The sequence below is a fragment of the Notamacropus eugenii genome, chromosome 3 (genome assembly GCF_028372415.1).
Source record: "Notamacropus eugenii isolate mMacEug1 chromosome 3, mMacEug1.pri_v2, whole genome shotgun sequence".
Lineage (NCBI taxonomy): Eukaryota > Metazoa > Chordata > Mammalia > Diprotodontia > Macropodidae > Notamacropus > Notamacropus eugenii.
Genome location: NC_092874.1, coordinates 281498008 through 281516425, shown reverse-complemented (window position 1 = coordinate 281516425; position 18418 = coordinate 281498008). Strand labels below are relative to the sequence as shown.

General features: G+C 43.6%; 2 protein-coding genes across 8 annotated transcripts in view; one reads left to right on the top strand and one right to left on the bottom strand.

Annotated features, from left to right (window-relative positions):
- Positions 1-17394, bottom strand: part of APAF1 (apoptotic peptidase activating factor 1) — a 93374-nt gene extending 75980 nt beyond the window's left edge. For 2 of the 5 annotated variants that reach the window (XM_072655653.1, XM_072655654.1), the window contains exons 1-5: positions 17120-17387; positions 14540-14721; positions 13714-13900; positions 10086-10283; positions 1129-1312 (exon numbers count right to left, since the gene is read on the bottom strand). In XM_072655653.1, the coding sequence (XP_072511754.1) occupies positions 1129-1312; positions 10086-10283; positions 13714-13900; positions 14540-14677 (707 nt within the window). In that variant the 5' untranslated portion in view covers positions 14678-14721; positions 17120-17387. Of the gene's footprint in view, positions 1-1128; positions 1313-10085; positions 10284-13713; positions 13901-14539; positions 14722-17119 lie in introns of all 5 variants that reach the window. The other 3 variants (XM_072655656.1, XM_072655655.1, XM_072655652.1) reach the window with 3 other exon arrangements.
- Positions 17395-17962: 568 nt separating this feature from the next.
- The window catches only part of IKBIP (IKBKB interacting protein), a 30712-nt gene continuing 30256 nt past the window's right edge, over positions 17963-18418 (top strand). The window contains exons 1-2 of one of the 3 annotated variants that reach the window (XM_072655664.1): positions 17963-18093; positions 18203-18395. In XM_072655664.1, the coding sequence (XP_072511765.1) occupies positions 18214-18395 (182 nt within the window). In that variant the 5' untranslated portion in view covers positions 17963-18093; positions 18203-18213. The other 2 variants (XM_072655663.1, XM_072655662.1) reach the window with 2 other exon arrangements.

Genomic DNA, 18418 nt, shown 5'->3' with positions numbered 1-18418 from the left:
ACTGGCTGTGTGACCCTGGGAAAGTCCCTTCACTTCTCACTGCTCCAGGCATCTAAGACTACCAGCTGCAGGACCAGAAAGCAGGCAGGCAACAAGCAGCAATTAGCTTCTGCTGTGTACCAGGTACTTACTAACATGTTAAGTGTTAGAAAAGTTAATACAAGTAAAAAGAGCTAGTCTCTACACTCAAGGACTTTACATTCTAACGGGAGGAGGCAAAACGTAAAAAAGCTGAAAAGCAGATGGAATCTGCCCATAGGGGCAAATACGCTGCTCTATAGGTAGTTTCCTTACCTAGGATTCCCCACAGTCATGAAATCACAAGTTCAGTCAAAAAACATATTTATATAATCAGCAAGAATGTTCTTCCAGATACAAATTATTAACTATTATATGGAAAATGCTTCAAATAACTAATAATATTCACATTCATAAAATTTGAAAAATAAACAAAAAATTTTTTTAAAGTAACTAATAATAAGGAAAATGCAGATCAATGACTCTGAGATTTCGCCTCACATTCAGCAATTAGCCGTAGACTTCAGTGAGGGCTGATGGAGACCCCAGGCAACCTTCTTGCCAGAGATAATGATTTGTTCTTATCTTCCTGAGCCACTTTTTAGCCATCTAGAGAACTGCTTCTCACTGAGGGTAATCCAATGTATTTTTAGTAAAAAGGATTTAGTAAAATAGGGCTCACCTACTGCATGCCAGGCACCATGCTAAGTGCCAGACAGATACACAGAATCTTCACAACCTAGGAGGGAGGTTGTCCCAAGCTCCATGGTTTCTAGTTCTGCTTTCCAGAGACAAACACATCAGGCTTAATCCCTATTCTAGATAGAATCATAAATCAAGAAATTTAAGGGGCCAGAGGCCAACTTTCTCATTTTACACATGAAAAAACTGAAGCCCAGAAAGACTACTTGACTTGCCCAATGCCACAGGCCTTGTAAGGAAGAGAGCCAAAATTCAAATTCAGGTCCACTATAAGTGTCCTTCTGCCTCCTGCCATTTTATTGACAGAAGACCCAAAGGCAGGGGCCAAAACCAGCTTCCCTTCATCCACTTAACCCTAAGCAACAATGAGGAAAAACCAGCAGTGAGGCTCCCAGCCTGGACCTCTACCTTGGATACTTGCGCAGCATCAAGAAATGGAGGCGGTCTTTGGCTTCCTCAAGGTTCAGCAGAAGTCTCTGGGAAAAAGCACCATCCTGGTCCAGCCGTGTGCACAGATTCTGGAGCTTCATCAGGAGCCCGGATTTGTCCTGTTTGCCAATGGAGACCCAATGCACTCCTCCTGGGAAGCATGCTGGAAAAGACAGCAAGCAAGGCCAAGACCATTCAATTAAGACTTGAAGAAACCTTCCATCTGGAGCACTGCATGAACAAAAAGGCAGACCTGCTCCAAATCTACATCTCCTTCTTGCTTCTTTAAGAAAGGAGGAAATATGGTAATGGAAGATCAGGTCATTCTGCCTGATTCTTTGGGGGGCCAGGATTTGCTGGGGTGTTTGTGGGAATGTCTCCATTCTCTCTGGCACCATGGAAGGAGTCACCATGGAAGGGTCGGCAAGACTTGCATTTTAGACTCAGAGGCATGTTTGGTCTGGACATGGCCAATGAGGAGAATTTGTCTTGTCTGACTATACATGTTTATAACGGAAGTTTTGTTTTTCATTTTTTCTCAAGAGGGAAGTAGGAGGAAGAAAAAACTGAATTTTGTTCATTGAAAAAAATAATTAAAAAAAAGAAAAACCTGGGTTTAGTTCCTGCCTCTGAACCCGAATGGTCCAAACCTAGGTCAGTCCCTTCATCTCTCAGTGCCTCAGGCGGCTCTCTAAGGCAGGATCTCCTAACCTGGGCTCCATGAATTAACTTGGGGGGTTGTTCTTTAATTATTCTGATCGCTGTATTTCAGCAGAATTGGCTCCCTGTACAACCATTCACACGTCATGCAATTAAATTTTAAAATAATGCAATTTTCATTATTCTGCAAAGGGACCCCTAAACTTCATCCATTTCTGCCAAAATCATCCCAAGACACTTGGCACAAGAGATTAAGGCTAGAAACTGCGGAGCAGGGGATCAGCACTAGGAGAGGGAATTTCCTCACTGCTAATTAGCTGTACAGTTGAAATTACAAGTCCAAGCTAAAAAAAAAAAAAAGTTTCTTTTATTCTGTTGAAACAAAATAAATCCATTTCCTCGGTGGAGAAAGAAGGATAAAAAATGGGGAAAATTTTTTTAGCTGTTAGTGTCCCTCCCCCACCCCTCCACTCAAAAAAATTACCTTCTCTCTACTTTCAATTTATTTTATACCTGCTTATATACATGGTCAATGTCTCCCCTACTGTAATGTAATCTCACTGGCATAGGGATTGTTTCATTCTTTGTGTCTGTATTCTGAGCACTTATCACAGTGCTGACACATAGTAGGTACTTCACAGCCTCCTTTCAGGGGCTTCCAAACTAGACTGACATCCCTCTTCTAATCCCCTTGTGCTCCCCTCCTTCAGCTAAGTTGTTTTATTGACTCATACTATCTCTACAAGGCAGGAGAAGCAGCTGATCTCACCCCTCACCCCAACTACAGCCAGATTAAGGCTGAAAATAGCCACAAAATCTCAAATTGTCAAGTTCCACCAGCTTCCATCCCTCTAGCACAGCTGGGCCAGCCTGGCTCCATGAGATCTTTGGGAGCCGCTTCTGGTCAGAATCTTGACAGAAGACAGCTCAAAGATAGGCGTGAAAGTCCTTCCCCAATAACTAAGCAGCCAACAGCCCTGAGATGCTGCAGGGGATGAATTCTCTGGTGACCCCATGGGCAGAGGCTGGCTCTACCACACCAGGAGAAATGGCTTCTCTAAATGAGAAAGAATACAGGTGGCATAAATGCTTCAGAGAGAGAGTGAGCCTGTAGGTGGACAGTGGGAGTACAGAATGCCACACTGACCAAGAAGTCAGGAAGACCTGGGTTCAAGGACACTTACAAAGCATGTGACCTCAGTCAGTCAGTCACCAAGCATTTATTAAGCACATACTAGGTGCCAAGCACTATGCTCAGGGCCTGGGAATACACAGGCAGAAAATGTTGTCTCTGCCCTCAGGGAGCTCCCAGTCTAACAGAGGATACAACAGGCACGTCACTATACACACATAAGACATGCCCAGTGCACACAGAAGAGAGAAGCAGGAGCAACAGAGGCTCAGGAAAGGCCTCCTGGAGAGGGTCGGAGGGGGACGAGTCCTGAAGGAAGCCAGAAACCAAGAGGCAGAGGGGAGGAGGCAGGGCATTCATTCCAAGCATGAGGGAGAGCCAGGGCAAAGGCAAGGGTCAGGGGATGAAGAGCCATGGGACAAGAATGTCAGGATCAACTGATCATGTGGAAAGAAGCGGAGCATAAGAAGGCTAGAGAGATGGTGAAGGGCTTTGAAAACCACACCGGAGCTCCTGTTTGGCCCTGGGGGTACTAGGGGAGCCGCTGTAGTTCACTGAGTAAAGGAGGGAAGGGGCACCAGAAAAACATTTTAAATAATAACGTTAAAGGTTAACATATTTACTTAATTTAAACTAAAAACATAAAAACAATTCAAAGGACATTGGTAACTAAGAGAAAATGACACTGGTACACCAACAGAAGTTATTCTTTTACCCAGAGGGCACACTAGAGGGCACACGCACCTCAGATTTCAGAGGCAAAAAGAAGGTGAGATACATATCCAACTTTTCACACACTGGCTGTCCAGTGATGCGGAATAGTCAAATGCACGATCTAAGGGTGTGTGAAGTGTGGCAGTGACCTAAGGGAGGACAGGCAGGAGGAGGAATGCCCAGGATTGCCCCATCCCTGCTACCCTCACCAATGGAAAACTAAAGCAATCTAGCTGGAAAGTCAAGCATGGAACAAAAAGGCAGACAAAGACTGGATTGAGAGTCAGAGGGCCTGAGTCTGAAGCTCACTTCTGTACTTACTCCCTGAAAGCACCCTGGTTAAAGCACATCACAAATCTGGGCCTCAATTTCCTCCTTTGTAAAACACATCAGGATATTTGAGACAATGATCTCTAAGGTCTCTTCTGGTTCTAAATCTGGGATAACAAGCAAAGAAGTGACTTACTCATGCATTTGGGTGAATGGGAAGGGAAAAGAATGGAAAAGGAAACGAGGGAGAGAGAAAGAATTCTGTAGTCAGAATCCTAAAGACTAATGTTCTTAGATTCTGGAGAGAATCTGATTAGCAACAAATACAAAAGACCAATGGTAACTACTGGAGGGCAGTGAGAAGACTGGCACACTAACATAGCTGGAGCTATGGGTTGGTTTCACTATGTCTGGAAAACATTTTGGAATAATATAGAAAAATCACTAACCTGCACAGGTGCTTTGACCCAGGATTATCACTACCAGACCTAGAGAAGGTCAAAGACAGAGGGGAATAGTCACAAAGAGACACAAATAGTCACAAAGATATTTATGAGTGGAGATTTTTTTTTTTTTAGTAACCAAGTGATTTCCATCAACTAGAGAATAGCTAAATTGTGGCATATGAATACATAACGTGTCATTGCATCATAAGAAGGAACACAAAGAATTCTGAGAAACTTGGGAAGACCTGTATAAACGGAGGCAACGTAAAGCAGGCAGAACCAGCAGAACAAGTTACATGATGACCACAATAACGTAAAGAAAAGCACCAGTGAAAGACATGGCAACTCCGAGCCATGCCGTGCACAATCCTAATTCCAGAAGACCAAGATGAAGCATGGCTCCCACTTAAGAGCCGACAGGTGGCAAACTACAGGCGCCCAGCGAGGCTCAGCCAAGGCTGATGTGCTATTCGTTTTGTTCAACTACAATTCTTTGTCACAGGGAAAGGTTCTATCGGGGTAGGGTCACTGTGGAGTGAAAGCTCTGTCCAAAAACAAAGCATCTTGTATATTTGTAGTCAATAAGTATTTATCAAGCATCTACAGTGTCAGACACAGTGCTAAGTTGTGGAGATACAGAGAAAGGGAAAAGATGGTCCAACCCTTGAGGAGCTCACAATAGAATAAGGGAGGCAGTACGCAAACAAGTACACATGAACAAGATATTTACAGAGGAAGGAGGAAATTAGCAACTGAGGGAAGGCATTAGAATTAAGAGGGACTGGGGAAGAGGTCCTGGAGAAGGTGGGATTTTAGTTGGAGACTTGAAGTAAGCCAGGGAAAGAAATGAACTCAAAAGAGAAGAATCTTCCTTAGCAAAGGAGTTATTCTCATTTTCCTGAAATTCCAAAACTGGACACTTTCAGTAAGCCTATTACTGACTGTTAGCTACTACAAGGTATGGAGGATGTTGTTTGTTTTTTTTTAAATCTAGGCCCAAGTCATCTTATTCTTTAGGAATTTAGGCTCAATTTTGACACAAACTGGGAAATAGGGTAAGCTGTGAAGGCCAGATACACCACTCTGAAAGGTCCCCGAGAATAATCCATATTGTTAAAACTGAAGGAGGGAAGAGAAAGAAAAGAAGAGGAAATCAGTTGGATTGCCCGGGTTCACACAGCTAATTAATGCCAGAGAAAAGAGAATACAACTAAAACCTAATCTAAATTTTCTAAAGTCAAATAACAACAAACGTTTCCTGAACACCTACCATCCATACAAGGCCAAGGCACCAAACAGACTGTCCACTAAATACAGACACACAAAAAGTACTGGGGAACCCAGCAACGCTAAGGTCTGGAAGGAGCACTTGGTCTGTGTTTAGGTCTCAATTTCCTCAAATGTAAAACAGACCTTCTATAGATGAGCCCTAAGGTCCCTTCTGTGTAATGAATATGATGAAGTTTCTGGGGCTCCAGAAATAATCACAAGCACCCAATCACAGGTACAGAGTACTTATTAAAGGATTTATAGAAAAAGAGCACAGTGCACTTGAAAGCATTTGATCGGAAGCCCAAGGATTCGACTTCAAAATCCAACCCAACAGTACCTAGGCAATGTTCAGACATCACTTCCTCTGCCTGGGCCTCAGCTTCCTTATATGTAAAAGAGGCCTAGGCAGCCTCTAAGGTCCCCTCCAAGGACAGTCTATGATTCTATTGTGAAGCCAGGTACAGGATTCAGGTCTGGAGCTCCAGCCCACCCTTCTCAACCCCAAGTACTTCTCAACCTGGCCATACCCCCCTTTTCAGATTCCTTTTATGTGTAGTCCCCCAACTAGAATGTCAGTTTCTTGAGGGCAAGGACCGCCTATTTCTGCTTCCATTTGCATTCCCAATGCCACATAGTCATTGGCACAAAGTAGGGACTTAATAAATGCTATATGTACGCATGTATGTATGTATGTATCTTTCTGTCAATCTAAGGAAGGTCAGGGCTAGAGATGGAGATTTGAAAGTCAGATATATTGACCTCAGGGAAATAAGTAAGACCGCAGTGGCATTCATCCAGGTCCTGAATCCTAGGGCTAATGATTTAATCCTAGAACAGACCTTAGAGGTCCACTAGTACAAGCCCCTTATTTTACACAAGGCATGTGACGGCCACAGAAGGTCAGAGACTTGCCTGCAGTCTCACGTAAAATACGTGGCAGAACTGGGATCTGAACTCAAGAACCCAATGCCAGATCCAGCTTCTTCCAGAGCACCATACTGCCTTTCTAGGGTTGACTCCCAGGTGACAAAATATAGTCTGAGAGTTAGAAGGGGCCTCTGAATCCAAGTTAAACTCCCTCATTTCATAGCTGAAGAAAACAAGGTCCAAAGAAGTTATTTTCCCAAAACCCCAATGGAACAAGTGTGAGAGGCAGGCACTGAACGCAGGTTGCCCGCCTCCAAAAAGGCAATGATCTTCCCACTGGGCCATGTTCTCTAAGACTGACTCCCACATAGTTCAAACATGTTGCAGTTATTTTAAATGGAATTTTTTCTGTCTCCTCCTTATGGGTTTTGTTAGTAATATATGGAAAGGCTGATGATGTTTCAGTTTATTTTTTACCCTACTGTTTTACTGAAGTTACTAATCATTCTAATCCATTTTTTAAAATTAAATCAGAAGAATTTTCTAAATGGTCACGGCCTCCCTTTAATCATTGTTTAGTGAATGGAACGGCCAAGGGAAAGAGTTTACAAAGGAAAAAATAAGCACCAAAAATGGACCCAGAAGGAATCCACATATTCAGGAGTACAGAAGTGTATGAGGATTGAGCAGAAGAGCTATTAAGAGTCTGAGGCACTGGGAGTGGGGAAGGAAGTAACAGGTCTCTAACCACAAGGAAGCAGATGGTCATTTGTATCAAAAGCAGCAAAGGTCATGGGAGGCTGAGGACTGAAAACAAAATGTTTGTAGATGTGGTGACCAGGAGCTCACCAGTTAACACTGGCTGCAAAGCTCTATCTCAGAGTATAATGCAGTCTCTCACATTCAGATCAGAGAAAATCCATTAAGAAAATCACAAGTATCACTGTGTCCCGGAAACTACATCTTCTTTAATCCCTTCAGGCAAGAGCCTCATATCAAGAATCAACTTCTAATACCACCCCCCATTGTATCCTGGGCCATCTCCAGTCATCATGACAAATATCTGGTCACTGGATCCAGATAGATCAGGAGGAGAAAGTGAGACTGGTGATCTTGCACAGCCTTCCCTCACTCAAAACAAAGCCAAGTGCAAGTCATGTCATCATTTCTCTGATGGCATGGTCTTCTTCAAAAATGAAGGATGAACACAAAGCCCTATATCCCAAAGAGATCAAAGAAAAGAGGGAAGGACCCACTTGTACAGAACTATTCCATAACAACTCTTTTTGCTGTGACAAAGAAATGGAACCTGGGGGATTACCCATTCATTGGAGAATGGTTGAACAAGTTGTGATATATGACAGTGATAGTAGATACTATTGTGCTAGAAGAAATGATGAAGAGAATGGTTTCAGAAAAGTCTGGTAAGACTTATATGAAGTGATACAAAGTGAAAAGTGCAGAACCAAGAGAATGTTGTACACCATAAGAGCAATATTATAAGGGAGATCAACTGCAAAATATTTAGCTACTTTGATCAAAGACAATTCCAAAGGACCCATGATAAAAAATACTATCCAATTCCAGAGAGAAAACTAATCAATTTGTTACATACGAGTTGCAATGCAACTGCAACTGAATGTTGATTGAGGCATACTGTTTTCTGATTTTTCTGATTTATTTTTCTTGTTTTTTTTTCTTTCACAAAATGGCTAATGTGAAAAATACATTTTGCATAACTTCATATGCATGTGTATTGTATTTCCTTCTCAGTGGGCAGACCAAGGGAGAAAGAGAGAAAATTTGGTCAAATTTTACAAATTAATTTTAAAAAATAAAAATAATCAGCTTCTGAAACAGACTCCAGACCACTGCTTACAGGCTATTTTCCCCTTCTTTCTCCAGAAGAGAAAATGCCTTCCTTCAGAAGGCTGTGTCCTGGAATAACGAACACTAAGTTCTGATACTTCCACTTACTATTTGTGTGACTTTCTTACTCCCTTTCTCTGGGCCTCAGGCTCCTCATCTGTAAAATGAACTGGATCAATCTTGATCAAGCAATAAGCATTCGTTAATTGCCTACTATGCGCCAGAAATTTGGTGGGCACTGGGAATAAAAATACAAAAAGAAACAGTCTCTGCCCTTGAGAAGCTTCTATTCTATCCAAACATGGACACAGAAAACAGGCCAAATAGATATGAGATAATTATCAGGTAAAGTGAGATGAATAACAGCTAAGAACTAGATGTGATCTCAGAGGTATAGGAAATTCCAATGTGGAAACTCCATCCCCAAATGCAAACCTGCAATGGTCCATAATTTAATCATCTTAAAAAGTTACTTGGCCACCAGAATGTACTATTGGTGGAGCTGTGAATTAGTGCAGTCATTCTGGAAATCATGTTGGAACCATGTTAAAAGCCACAAAACAGTGTTTACCCTCCAACTCCCATGATTATCACCACCAGGCCTATATCCCTAGAGAGATCAAAGAAAAAGGAAAAGGATTCATGTGAATAAATGTTTTTGTTAGAGCAAAGAACAAAGAACTAAGGGGAGTGCCCATCAAGTGGGAAACAGCTGAACAAATTATAAGATATAAATGTAACATTTTTATTTCACAATAAAAAAATTATAAAAGGAGCAGTTTCAGACTTATATGAACTGATGGAAAGTGAAGAGAGCAGAACCTGGAGAACACTGTAAAGAAAAACTGCCTTGAAAGACACAAGAATCCATATCAATGCAATGACCAGCCATGATGCCAGGACCATGCTATCTACCACCTGCTGACGGAGGTGAAGGAGGTGAACGTGAGGAAGCAGGATAAGATAAACATTTTTGGACATAGCCAATGCAAGAATCTACTTTACTTGACTACGCATGCTTGTTACAAAGTTTTTGTTTTTCTTTTTACCAATGGGGTGGGAAGAGAAAGTAAACAGAGTTGTCAAAAAGAAAAAGAAAAAAAGACTGTCACTGAAGTACTTTTTTAAAACACATAGAAAAAAATAGAAAGGAACCCATAACGTATCAGAGAAAAGCAGGACATGTTTGAAAATTAAAGGGTAATCTTATTTTTATTTTTATATATCTACCTACATATCTATACTGCTACAGATATAGAAACATGGATATATATGTACCTATATACATGTCAGTATGTATGTGTGTGTGTGTGTATAATATAAATTATATTAAAAGTTAAATTTTACTTCAGAGACAATTGCAGTTTCATGTACAATCCTCTTTTTCTATTGTACTAGACATATGGAAACGTTCATTTTACTCAGTTTGGCTAAGCTCTGAATAAAAAAAAATAAAGCTAAGGACTTCTACCCACCACAGTACCCTGTCTCTCATAATATAACAAGAAAGAAAAATCTCATGGGCTTAAGACCCCTTAACGAAATGACTTCTAAGTTACTTCTTAATCCAATGATTCTAAGAATTACAGCTCACAGTGACCTGATCAAATATGTCAGCCAGCCCTCCACAAATTATACAATTTCAAAGTAATCATTCATGAAAAGTACATTATTGGCCACCACTGTCTTAGTATTAGAGCACTTACTTTTTAAGAGGCTGTGGTCCCGGACAGCTTCCGCGGCTAGGACAGATTTCCCACAGCCTGCCATTCCATAGACTGTGACCCATCCAGGTTCACCATTGAGTTTATAAAGCTTTTCCTGGATCAAGTTCACCAGTTTCTTCCTGGTCACAAATACAACAGGTCTCTGTGGTACACCACCTTCACACAGCACTGTCTTCACTGAAACCCAAAACAATGAGTGCATAAATAAAAAAATCCACCAGGCAATGCCACTAAATCAGCCCAAAATACCTCATATTTTTAGCACCACACACAGGCCCCCATCCAATTCCACAAAAGGTAAATAGGCTATTGCTAGAGCTGTGAACTGGCCCAACCATTCTGGAAAATAACTAAGAATTTGGCCAAAAAAAAAAAAAGGCAACCCAATTGACCATATCCTTTGATCCGGAGATCCTACTACTAGGCATATTCTTCAAGGAGATCAAAAACAAAAGATCCCACAGACACCAAATTATTATAGCAGCCCTGTGGTGGTAATAAAGAACTGGAGAAAAAGCTGATGCCCATTTATTGGGAAATGGCTAAACAAAACATGGTACATGAATGTAATGAAATATTACTGCACCATGATAAAGGAAGCCAAGGAAACAAGGGAAGACTTAATGATGTGATATGGACTAAAAAAATCAGAACAAGGAAACCGCATATGTGTATGTGTGTATATATATATAATATAATGACTATAATAGTGTAAATAACTAAAAAACTGCATGCTGTTTAATTAATAACCAATCAGGCTCTCAAAGATGAGATTAAATCCATTTCCTTCCCTTTACTGCACAGGAAGGGGTCTATAGGTGTGAAATACTGAAGATACTGTGCTAGTTAGTTTTGTTGAACTGTTTTCTCTTCTCTTTTTTTCTATTCTGTTACAAGGAATAGCCTGAAAGGTGGTGGGAAGTGGATAATAAATTTATTTTGAAGAAAAAATAACATAAAAACAAAAGATATCTATTACAATTTTAAATAAAAAAAAGAAATTGAAATGTAAATCTCAAAAATAGTTAGAGAACATGGACAAACTTCAAAGTCCAATTATTAGCCATGACTTCACATTTTTTGTCTCTCTCCTAAAAGTTTCTTAGTCTCTAAGCTTCACAGGGCTGGATGGAAACTTCAGAGGTTTTGCCCAAGAAATGTGGTTTGGCCAGAAACTGAAGGAGGAGAAAGCCCTGGAAAAAGCCCAGATGAAGAAAAAGCAAATGAACAGCAAAAAAGAAAACAACACCAAAGGTCTCTGTGAAGGAATAACGCAGTTCAGGATAAGAGAACAAAGATGAAGAGAAAATAAGGGAAGACAATATACCTGCCAACAACTGCTAGAGCAGTCTACACCTAACATGTAAAGAACTGGGGACTTAAGAAAGGGAATGGTCCCAGGCATCCTTTCACTTAATGGCTATTAATTGGTGATGACCACTCTCAAGCTACCTGAATGTCTACCAATTTGCAAATTAAGACCCAGGCCCAAATCAGTCCTGATTTCTTCCATGTGAGTGGGCAGAGAACAATTTGGAAGCTTCTAGGTCAGCACCCAAAGGAAGAAGAAAATGAGCTGGTGTAATTTCACTTACACAGATGAAAAACAATAGCACACTCCCTTCAGGGAACGCCAAGGGACCCCTTGGCTGGCCTGGTCCTATCTGCCCTCCACTCCCCTACTCCTCCTAGCTACCTCACCTGAGCAGTCCTTTCTCAGATAACAAAGCCTGGAAGGGAGAACATAAGGGTGCTAGATCTTTAGGTGCTTTAGGAATGCAGGGCTCCGCGCAGCTTGAGAGTATCTGTCCTATACAGCAATTACAAAGCTGGAATGAGGAAAGCTGCGGTATCAAGATAAACAGTACAACTGCTGCAAAGTAACGTCTCTTACCAGTGAAATCATCCCACAAGGAAACAGGCTGGGTGACCTCAAGGAGCCTGAGCAGTGAGCCCAAGTTCCTGGTCTCTGTGTTATTAGCTAATACAGTTAGAAAACTGTAATGTCCCGTTACACTATTCCTCACCCAGCCAACTAAAAGGGCTTTGACTAAGTCTCATGCCTTTCCTTGAGACACACATGATATAATTACATTATGGGACAGCAACAATAAGCCAACCCTCAGGGCTGAGCGTAAGGAGGAATTCACACAAAGCTGATGGTTTTTTAATCTACTTACATGTGTTACATTTGGGGGTTGAGGATCTGAGTGCAAATCCTGCCTCACTTTACCTCTCTGGGCATCTGTTTCTTCAGATTGGACTCTGGCCTCTAACATCCTTAACAGCCCCTACAGTCACTTCCCCTCTTGGGGCCTAAGTTTTCTTAACTATAATGAAAGGCATGGATTCAAGCCCTTCTAAAGTCCATTTCAACTTTCAGTCATTGACCCTCTGAGCTGAAGGACAATCTCCAAGCATCACTACGGCCCGAATTGGCCCTGGCTCTGTCCCTGACGACCTGGGAGGCTAGGGCAAGTTGCCTCAGCCTTCAGGGCTCAGATTTTTCATCTATTAAATCAGGGAGTTGGGTTTGATGACCTAGAAGGCCCTTTCTGGTTCAAACTCTTTAATTCTATAATCTGGTGCTGGTGTCGACGAGCCTCTTCACACGATCCTGGCTGGTACCCAGGCACTGTCTTTGCTCTTGCCCAACACATGGCCTGTTCACTAGCATGGCCTTCAAGGACTCTAGGTCACCTCCACATCCTCACAAGGACAGGGTATTAGAGAAGGACTTGAGATCACAACCAAGATGACACTAACAAAAAATGTAAAAACAAACCAAGAACGACCAAGACCAAACTACAATGGGCAGAATCAACCTGATTTTAATAACTAAGTGGAAAAGAATTCTATCCTACACCTTTATTTCTAAAGCACTGATCAACTGCTTCCTTGAGTGGGCTTCCCTAATGGAAGATAGGTTAACATAATGAAAAACGTGCTGTGTTTAAAGTACAAGGACCTGGATTCAAATCCTGACTCTGAGAGAAATGATTATTAATAAGCAATGATTTGAGGAGATCCAGAGTTCCCTCTTTTTCTAAAGTCCTTATTTCAAAAGTTCAGTCTCTTGAAAGATATTACTGATGAGATTGGACTAACTTTCAGAGACCACCCAGGTGGGGAAGCCTTTGTAATCTACTCAGTTTGGGACTGGATAAATTCTTTGGATAGACAGGTCGCAGGGGAGGGGGTAACAGAAGTAAATGACACAATCAAAGTTCTTTTGAATCAGTTCAGCCCCTCACTGTAGTATTCATTCATTCATTGTTAACCAGAGTTGATTGTCACCCTCATGAACACACTTCTTGTCCAACAGACATACAAACCTGAGTTCTGCCACCATGAATGTCTTAGGTCTAAGAGAGAGATGGTCAAATGATGAGCCTTTTATTAATAAAGATATTGGCATTTTTAATAAAATGATTACATTATCCAGAAATTATGTCTCTCAAACTTTTTATACGTCACAATTCTGTTAATAAAGAGGTTGGACTTGATGGTCTATAAGGTCACTCTTGGCTGTAATCCTACAATCTTTGGATCCTATGGGATAAAATTTAGCATTTTAGAGAATATGGGCTACATCACAGATACTGACCATAGGAAGTCACTCCATCCACTGAATCCTTTCCATTATATGAAGCAAGAGGAATACCATCTTGGAGAAGGAAAGCCAAATCCTTATAGCCTTCATGTAGCAGAGCATTATAGAAAGATATGTAGGAATTATTATCTTTTTCAAGTAACAGCTTAATTAGCATTGCTGCTTTCTTCTTTTGGGTAGGCTAAAATGAAAAAAAAAAACCCAGAAAACTTAGTATATATGATAAAGTCTTTTTTCTCCCATAAGCGAGTGTCCCCGACAAATTCTGAAAACTTCTGAGGCAGCACAAGTAGCCTTAGAACAGGAGCCCTTAATCTTTTTCCAATGTCATGGGCCCCTTTAGGGACCCCATTTCAGAATAATGTTTTAAAATGATTAAAGGTTAATTTTTAGTTAAAGGTTGTGAAAATAAAACCAGGATTTTTTCCATCCAAGTTCACAAACATTCCCATCCCAATAATCAATCCACAGACCCAGTGAAGTATGTAGACCCTATATTAAGAACTCCTGCTTCAGAGAATAGTTAATAGACAGACCAAAATTTATTAATACCTTGAAGAACTAAGCTGCATCATTAACATTCTCAATACATAAAAGAAAGAACAGAGATAGGATGAAAATTTTAAATTTTAAAATAAAATTGCAATATCTGCTTATAACTATATTTAAAGTCCAAACTGCATTTGGGCAGATAGGAGAAATTGTGGCAAATTATAAAAAATTATTTGAAAACTCTTGCATCAACTAACACACCTACTCCTTCTAGTATCAAGGGGGGAGGGGACAGCATACCACAGGGAAGTGGGGAAAGGAGATGTACCTGATCTCTTACTTTCTCCTCCTCTGACAAACTAAGAACCTGATCAGAAATCATGTGATCCATGAGGTAGGAAGTCTTGATGTCTCTTTCCAGGGCTTCCTTGTGCTGAAGCAAACAGTTCCGAGCTTTGGCATCCATCCTCCTCCAAGCTGATCTTCCTCTTCAAGAGTAACAAACATGAGCTATAATCAAGATAACAAAAGCTGGAGTCACAGGGCAGTCCCACTCTGGCTAGTTTCTTCCATCTGGAAAATTAAAACTGGCTTTTGGAGTTCTCTGGGCCATTAATAAGGTGGAAATGCTCATCACCAGCTCTTTGTCTGTGTCAGAGAAACCTGTCTCATGTGCTCAGCATTCCCAGCTGGGCTACAGAGCAAGACAAAACAAGAGGAAACCCTTCCCCCACACAGGCACACTCTCTGATGTCATCCCTCAGATTCAGGGCAAAGGAAAGTAGACTAAAAATCAGGCTTCCACAATCTGCTTTCCAAATTCCTTAGAGCCAACAACAAATATGAGTGTTTCAAAGCCCTAAATATAATATTTAATATTAGTAAAATCTCATGCTTCTAAGTCTATCGCAATTTCCCACCTAGTTTATTGCAGCAAGATTCTAAAATGGCTATTAACAAATGATCATGTTTAAAATAAATATCACCAAATGAGGTGGGGGCCCAAAATAGAAGTGTGGCCATTTGTCTGCATTTGTCAATGTTCACGAAAGCAGACGGCTGGAATGAGTCAAAGCTTCTTTTGTGAAAACACGCCTTGAGGTGAAGAGTTTTAGGAGCTCCTGAAATTCTATTTAATATTTTTACTTAAGAATACTTCATAGAGGCAGCATGATGTAATGGAAAGAGCAGCAATTTGGGAACTGGAAAAAATAGGCTTTAAATTCTGGTTAACACTGAGCATCAGGTTCTTCAACTGTGAGATGGGAAATAATAATGTTTAACTATTTATCTACCTCACAGCACTGCTCTATAAAAAGTTGTCATAATAATAACACCTCACATTTATAAAGTGCTTTAAGGTTTGCAAAGTGATCCTTGCTAGAATAATTCTGTGAAGGAGGTGCTATTAGCATTATCCCCATTAAACAGATGAGGAAATTGAGTCTGTAAGTGGTAAAGTGGCTTGCTCAGGGTAGCTTGGTCTGTGAGTGACACACACATACATACATGCACAAACACACACACGTCTAAGGTTTTGAACTCAGGTCTTTCTTATTCCAGCTAAGACTGCCAGGCCTGTAGTCATGAAGACTCATCTTCCTAGGTTCAAATCTAGCCTCAGATGCTTACTACCTGTGTGACCCTAAACAAGTCACTTAACCCAATTTGCCTCAGTTTCCTCATCTGTAAAATGAGCTTGCAAACCACTCCAGTATTTTTGACAAGAAAATTCCAGATGCAGTCACAACATGGGCGAGGGGGAAGTCAGTCAACTGAAAACAAAGCACTAAACAATTTCCTCATTCCAGGTACAACACTTTGTATTGAATCACCTAGCTTTCTCTTAAGGTGTCACATAAATGAGTTATGTGTCTAAATTTAACTTAGGAAGTAAAAGTTGTGGACCTGCATGGTGAAAAGAGTTTCCCCTATGATGACATCGCCGTTTGCTCTCTCATTTACAGATACTGCTGAGAAAGTACAAGCCCAAGAGGCAACAGCAAAAGTGAAGTGCCCGGGGGCCAGCATTTTCCAAACTTACTTGTCCAGATAATGTACAGACAAGATCCATAAAGGCTGGTTATGGGGAGTTTAGGGCATGAAGTACTAGACTAAGGTCAGGGAGATTTTGGAACAAAACAATAGAAATGGAAACATTTTCACGCTGAAAAACTTCCCCAGAGACAAAAATGAAAAGACTCTTCTTGATAAAAACTAAGTTTTGTCACTTAGGTACAAGCCAGAACACGACACCTATGTGAAGTCGGGGCAGCCGGGCTTTGCCACTCTGGTCAACATACACCAGTAATTTGCTAGAAATTTCAAAGAGCATTTCCTCATCTCTAAAAGCAGGAAGTTGGAGTAGTTCAAGTTCAATCAAGGGACATCTGCTGAGGGTGCCAATTCCGTACCAGGCTCAAACAGGAAAGGATCTCTACTTTCTACCCCCAAAGGCTAGTGCTTCCCTCCTGACAGTCTTTGTGTTCAGTCTAGATAGATACAGATACATAGTCTATGTGTGCGTGTATATGGATACACATAGATACAAACTTACGTATCTGCATTATGTATACTTTGTATACACACATGGATATAATGTATACATGTATCTATCTCTATCTGTATCTGATACAGATACAGTTACAGACAACGCATGCACATAGCCCACATTCACGCCCCATTTTTCGAGTTTGCAGGCACTTTCCTTTGAGCTCATGGGAGGCAGTACATACACGGAGTTTCCCCCACAGACAGTAAGCTCCCTGAGGGCAGGGTCTGCCTCCTGCCTTTGGCTCTGAGCCTGGCACACAGTAGGCACTCAGCTTCGTGGACCGTCCCGGTCCGGTCCCTCTCAGGGGGGTGCGCAGCAGGGCAGGTGGGCGCCGCTCGGCCGCAGGGCACAAACCTTTCCCGGGAGGGGCCGTCCGTGGTCCGCAGGCCGCCGGCAGGTGCTCGGTGCTGGACGGGAGGGCGCGTCCCCAGGGTCGGCCGCGGGCTCGGTCCCGTGCCGGCGCTCGGACCCCGGAGCCCCAGACGGAGAACAACGCTCCGGGCGGCACGGCGGGGTCCTGGCCGGCGCGGGGGCCGGGTGTGCGCCTTTCAAACTGTAACTTCCTCCTCTTCCCAACTCGGAGGAGCGGGGCGAGGCTCGGGCCCCAGCTCGGCGCCCGTCTCCTTCTCCGCCGGAGGCACACTGCCACAGTTGCCGCCGCCGCCCGTCCAGGAAGGAGAGCAGCCCTCCACGCTCCGCCCCGGGGCCGAGAGAGGCGGGGGGACCGGACAAGCGCGCTCCCGCGAGGGCCAGCCCGGATCCAGGCGCCGCCGGGCGCGCGCGCACGCGAGACCCAGTCCAGCGCAACGGGCTTCAAGCTGCGCGCGCAACCACGGGCTAGTGTGCAACACGGGGTGTGTGGCGCTCGCGCCCGGGCCTTCACAGCCCACGCCGTAATTGTTCAGGCTGTCCAGGCTGCGCGCGCACCTCAGGAGCTGCGGCGGCCTCGCTCTCGCGTCCTGGCCTCCACGTCCCCAAGGCGAGACTCAGGCCGCCCCGACTGCGCGCGCAACCAAACTCAAACCCGGGCTGGTGGGGGCTAGGAGAGGAGGGGCCCTAGAGCTCCGGGTCGCGGACGTACGCACGCTCGCTCGCGCGCACGCTCTGAATTTGGCCATCGCCTGGAGCACCGGAAAGCCGAGCGGGGCGGGGCGGGGCGGGTCCTCGGGTGGAGCGCGCGCGGCGGGGACGCGCCCAGAGTGGGCGCGAGCGGCCCCGCCCCCCCAGGCTCCGGGCGAAGAAGGAGGAGCGGCGCTACAGGCGGCTGCGGACGCCCTGACAGACAAACGGACTGACGGACTGACGGACGGACAGACGGATGCTCTAAGGTAACGCAGCGGGCGGGGAGGCCCTCGGGGGCCCGGGCGGGGGAGGCTGCGATGCCCGCCCCCCACCCCGGCCTCGTCACGGTCAGCGGCCGCCCGTGTCCCCCCCCAGGGCCCGCGGACATGTCCGAGGCGAAGCATCGGAAGAAGGCGGGCGCCAAGGGGGCGCCCCCGGAGCCGGGCCGACGTGGCGAGGCCGGGCAGCCCCCGGAGCCGGCCCGGGGAGCGGGAGGAGGCGGCGGCTGGGCGGACCCGCGGACCGTGCTGTGCCTGCTCTCCCTCGGGACCAGCCTGGCCTTGGCCTGGTAAGTGGGGGGCCCGGCGCCCC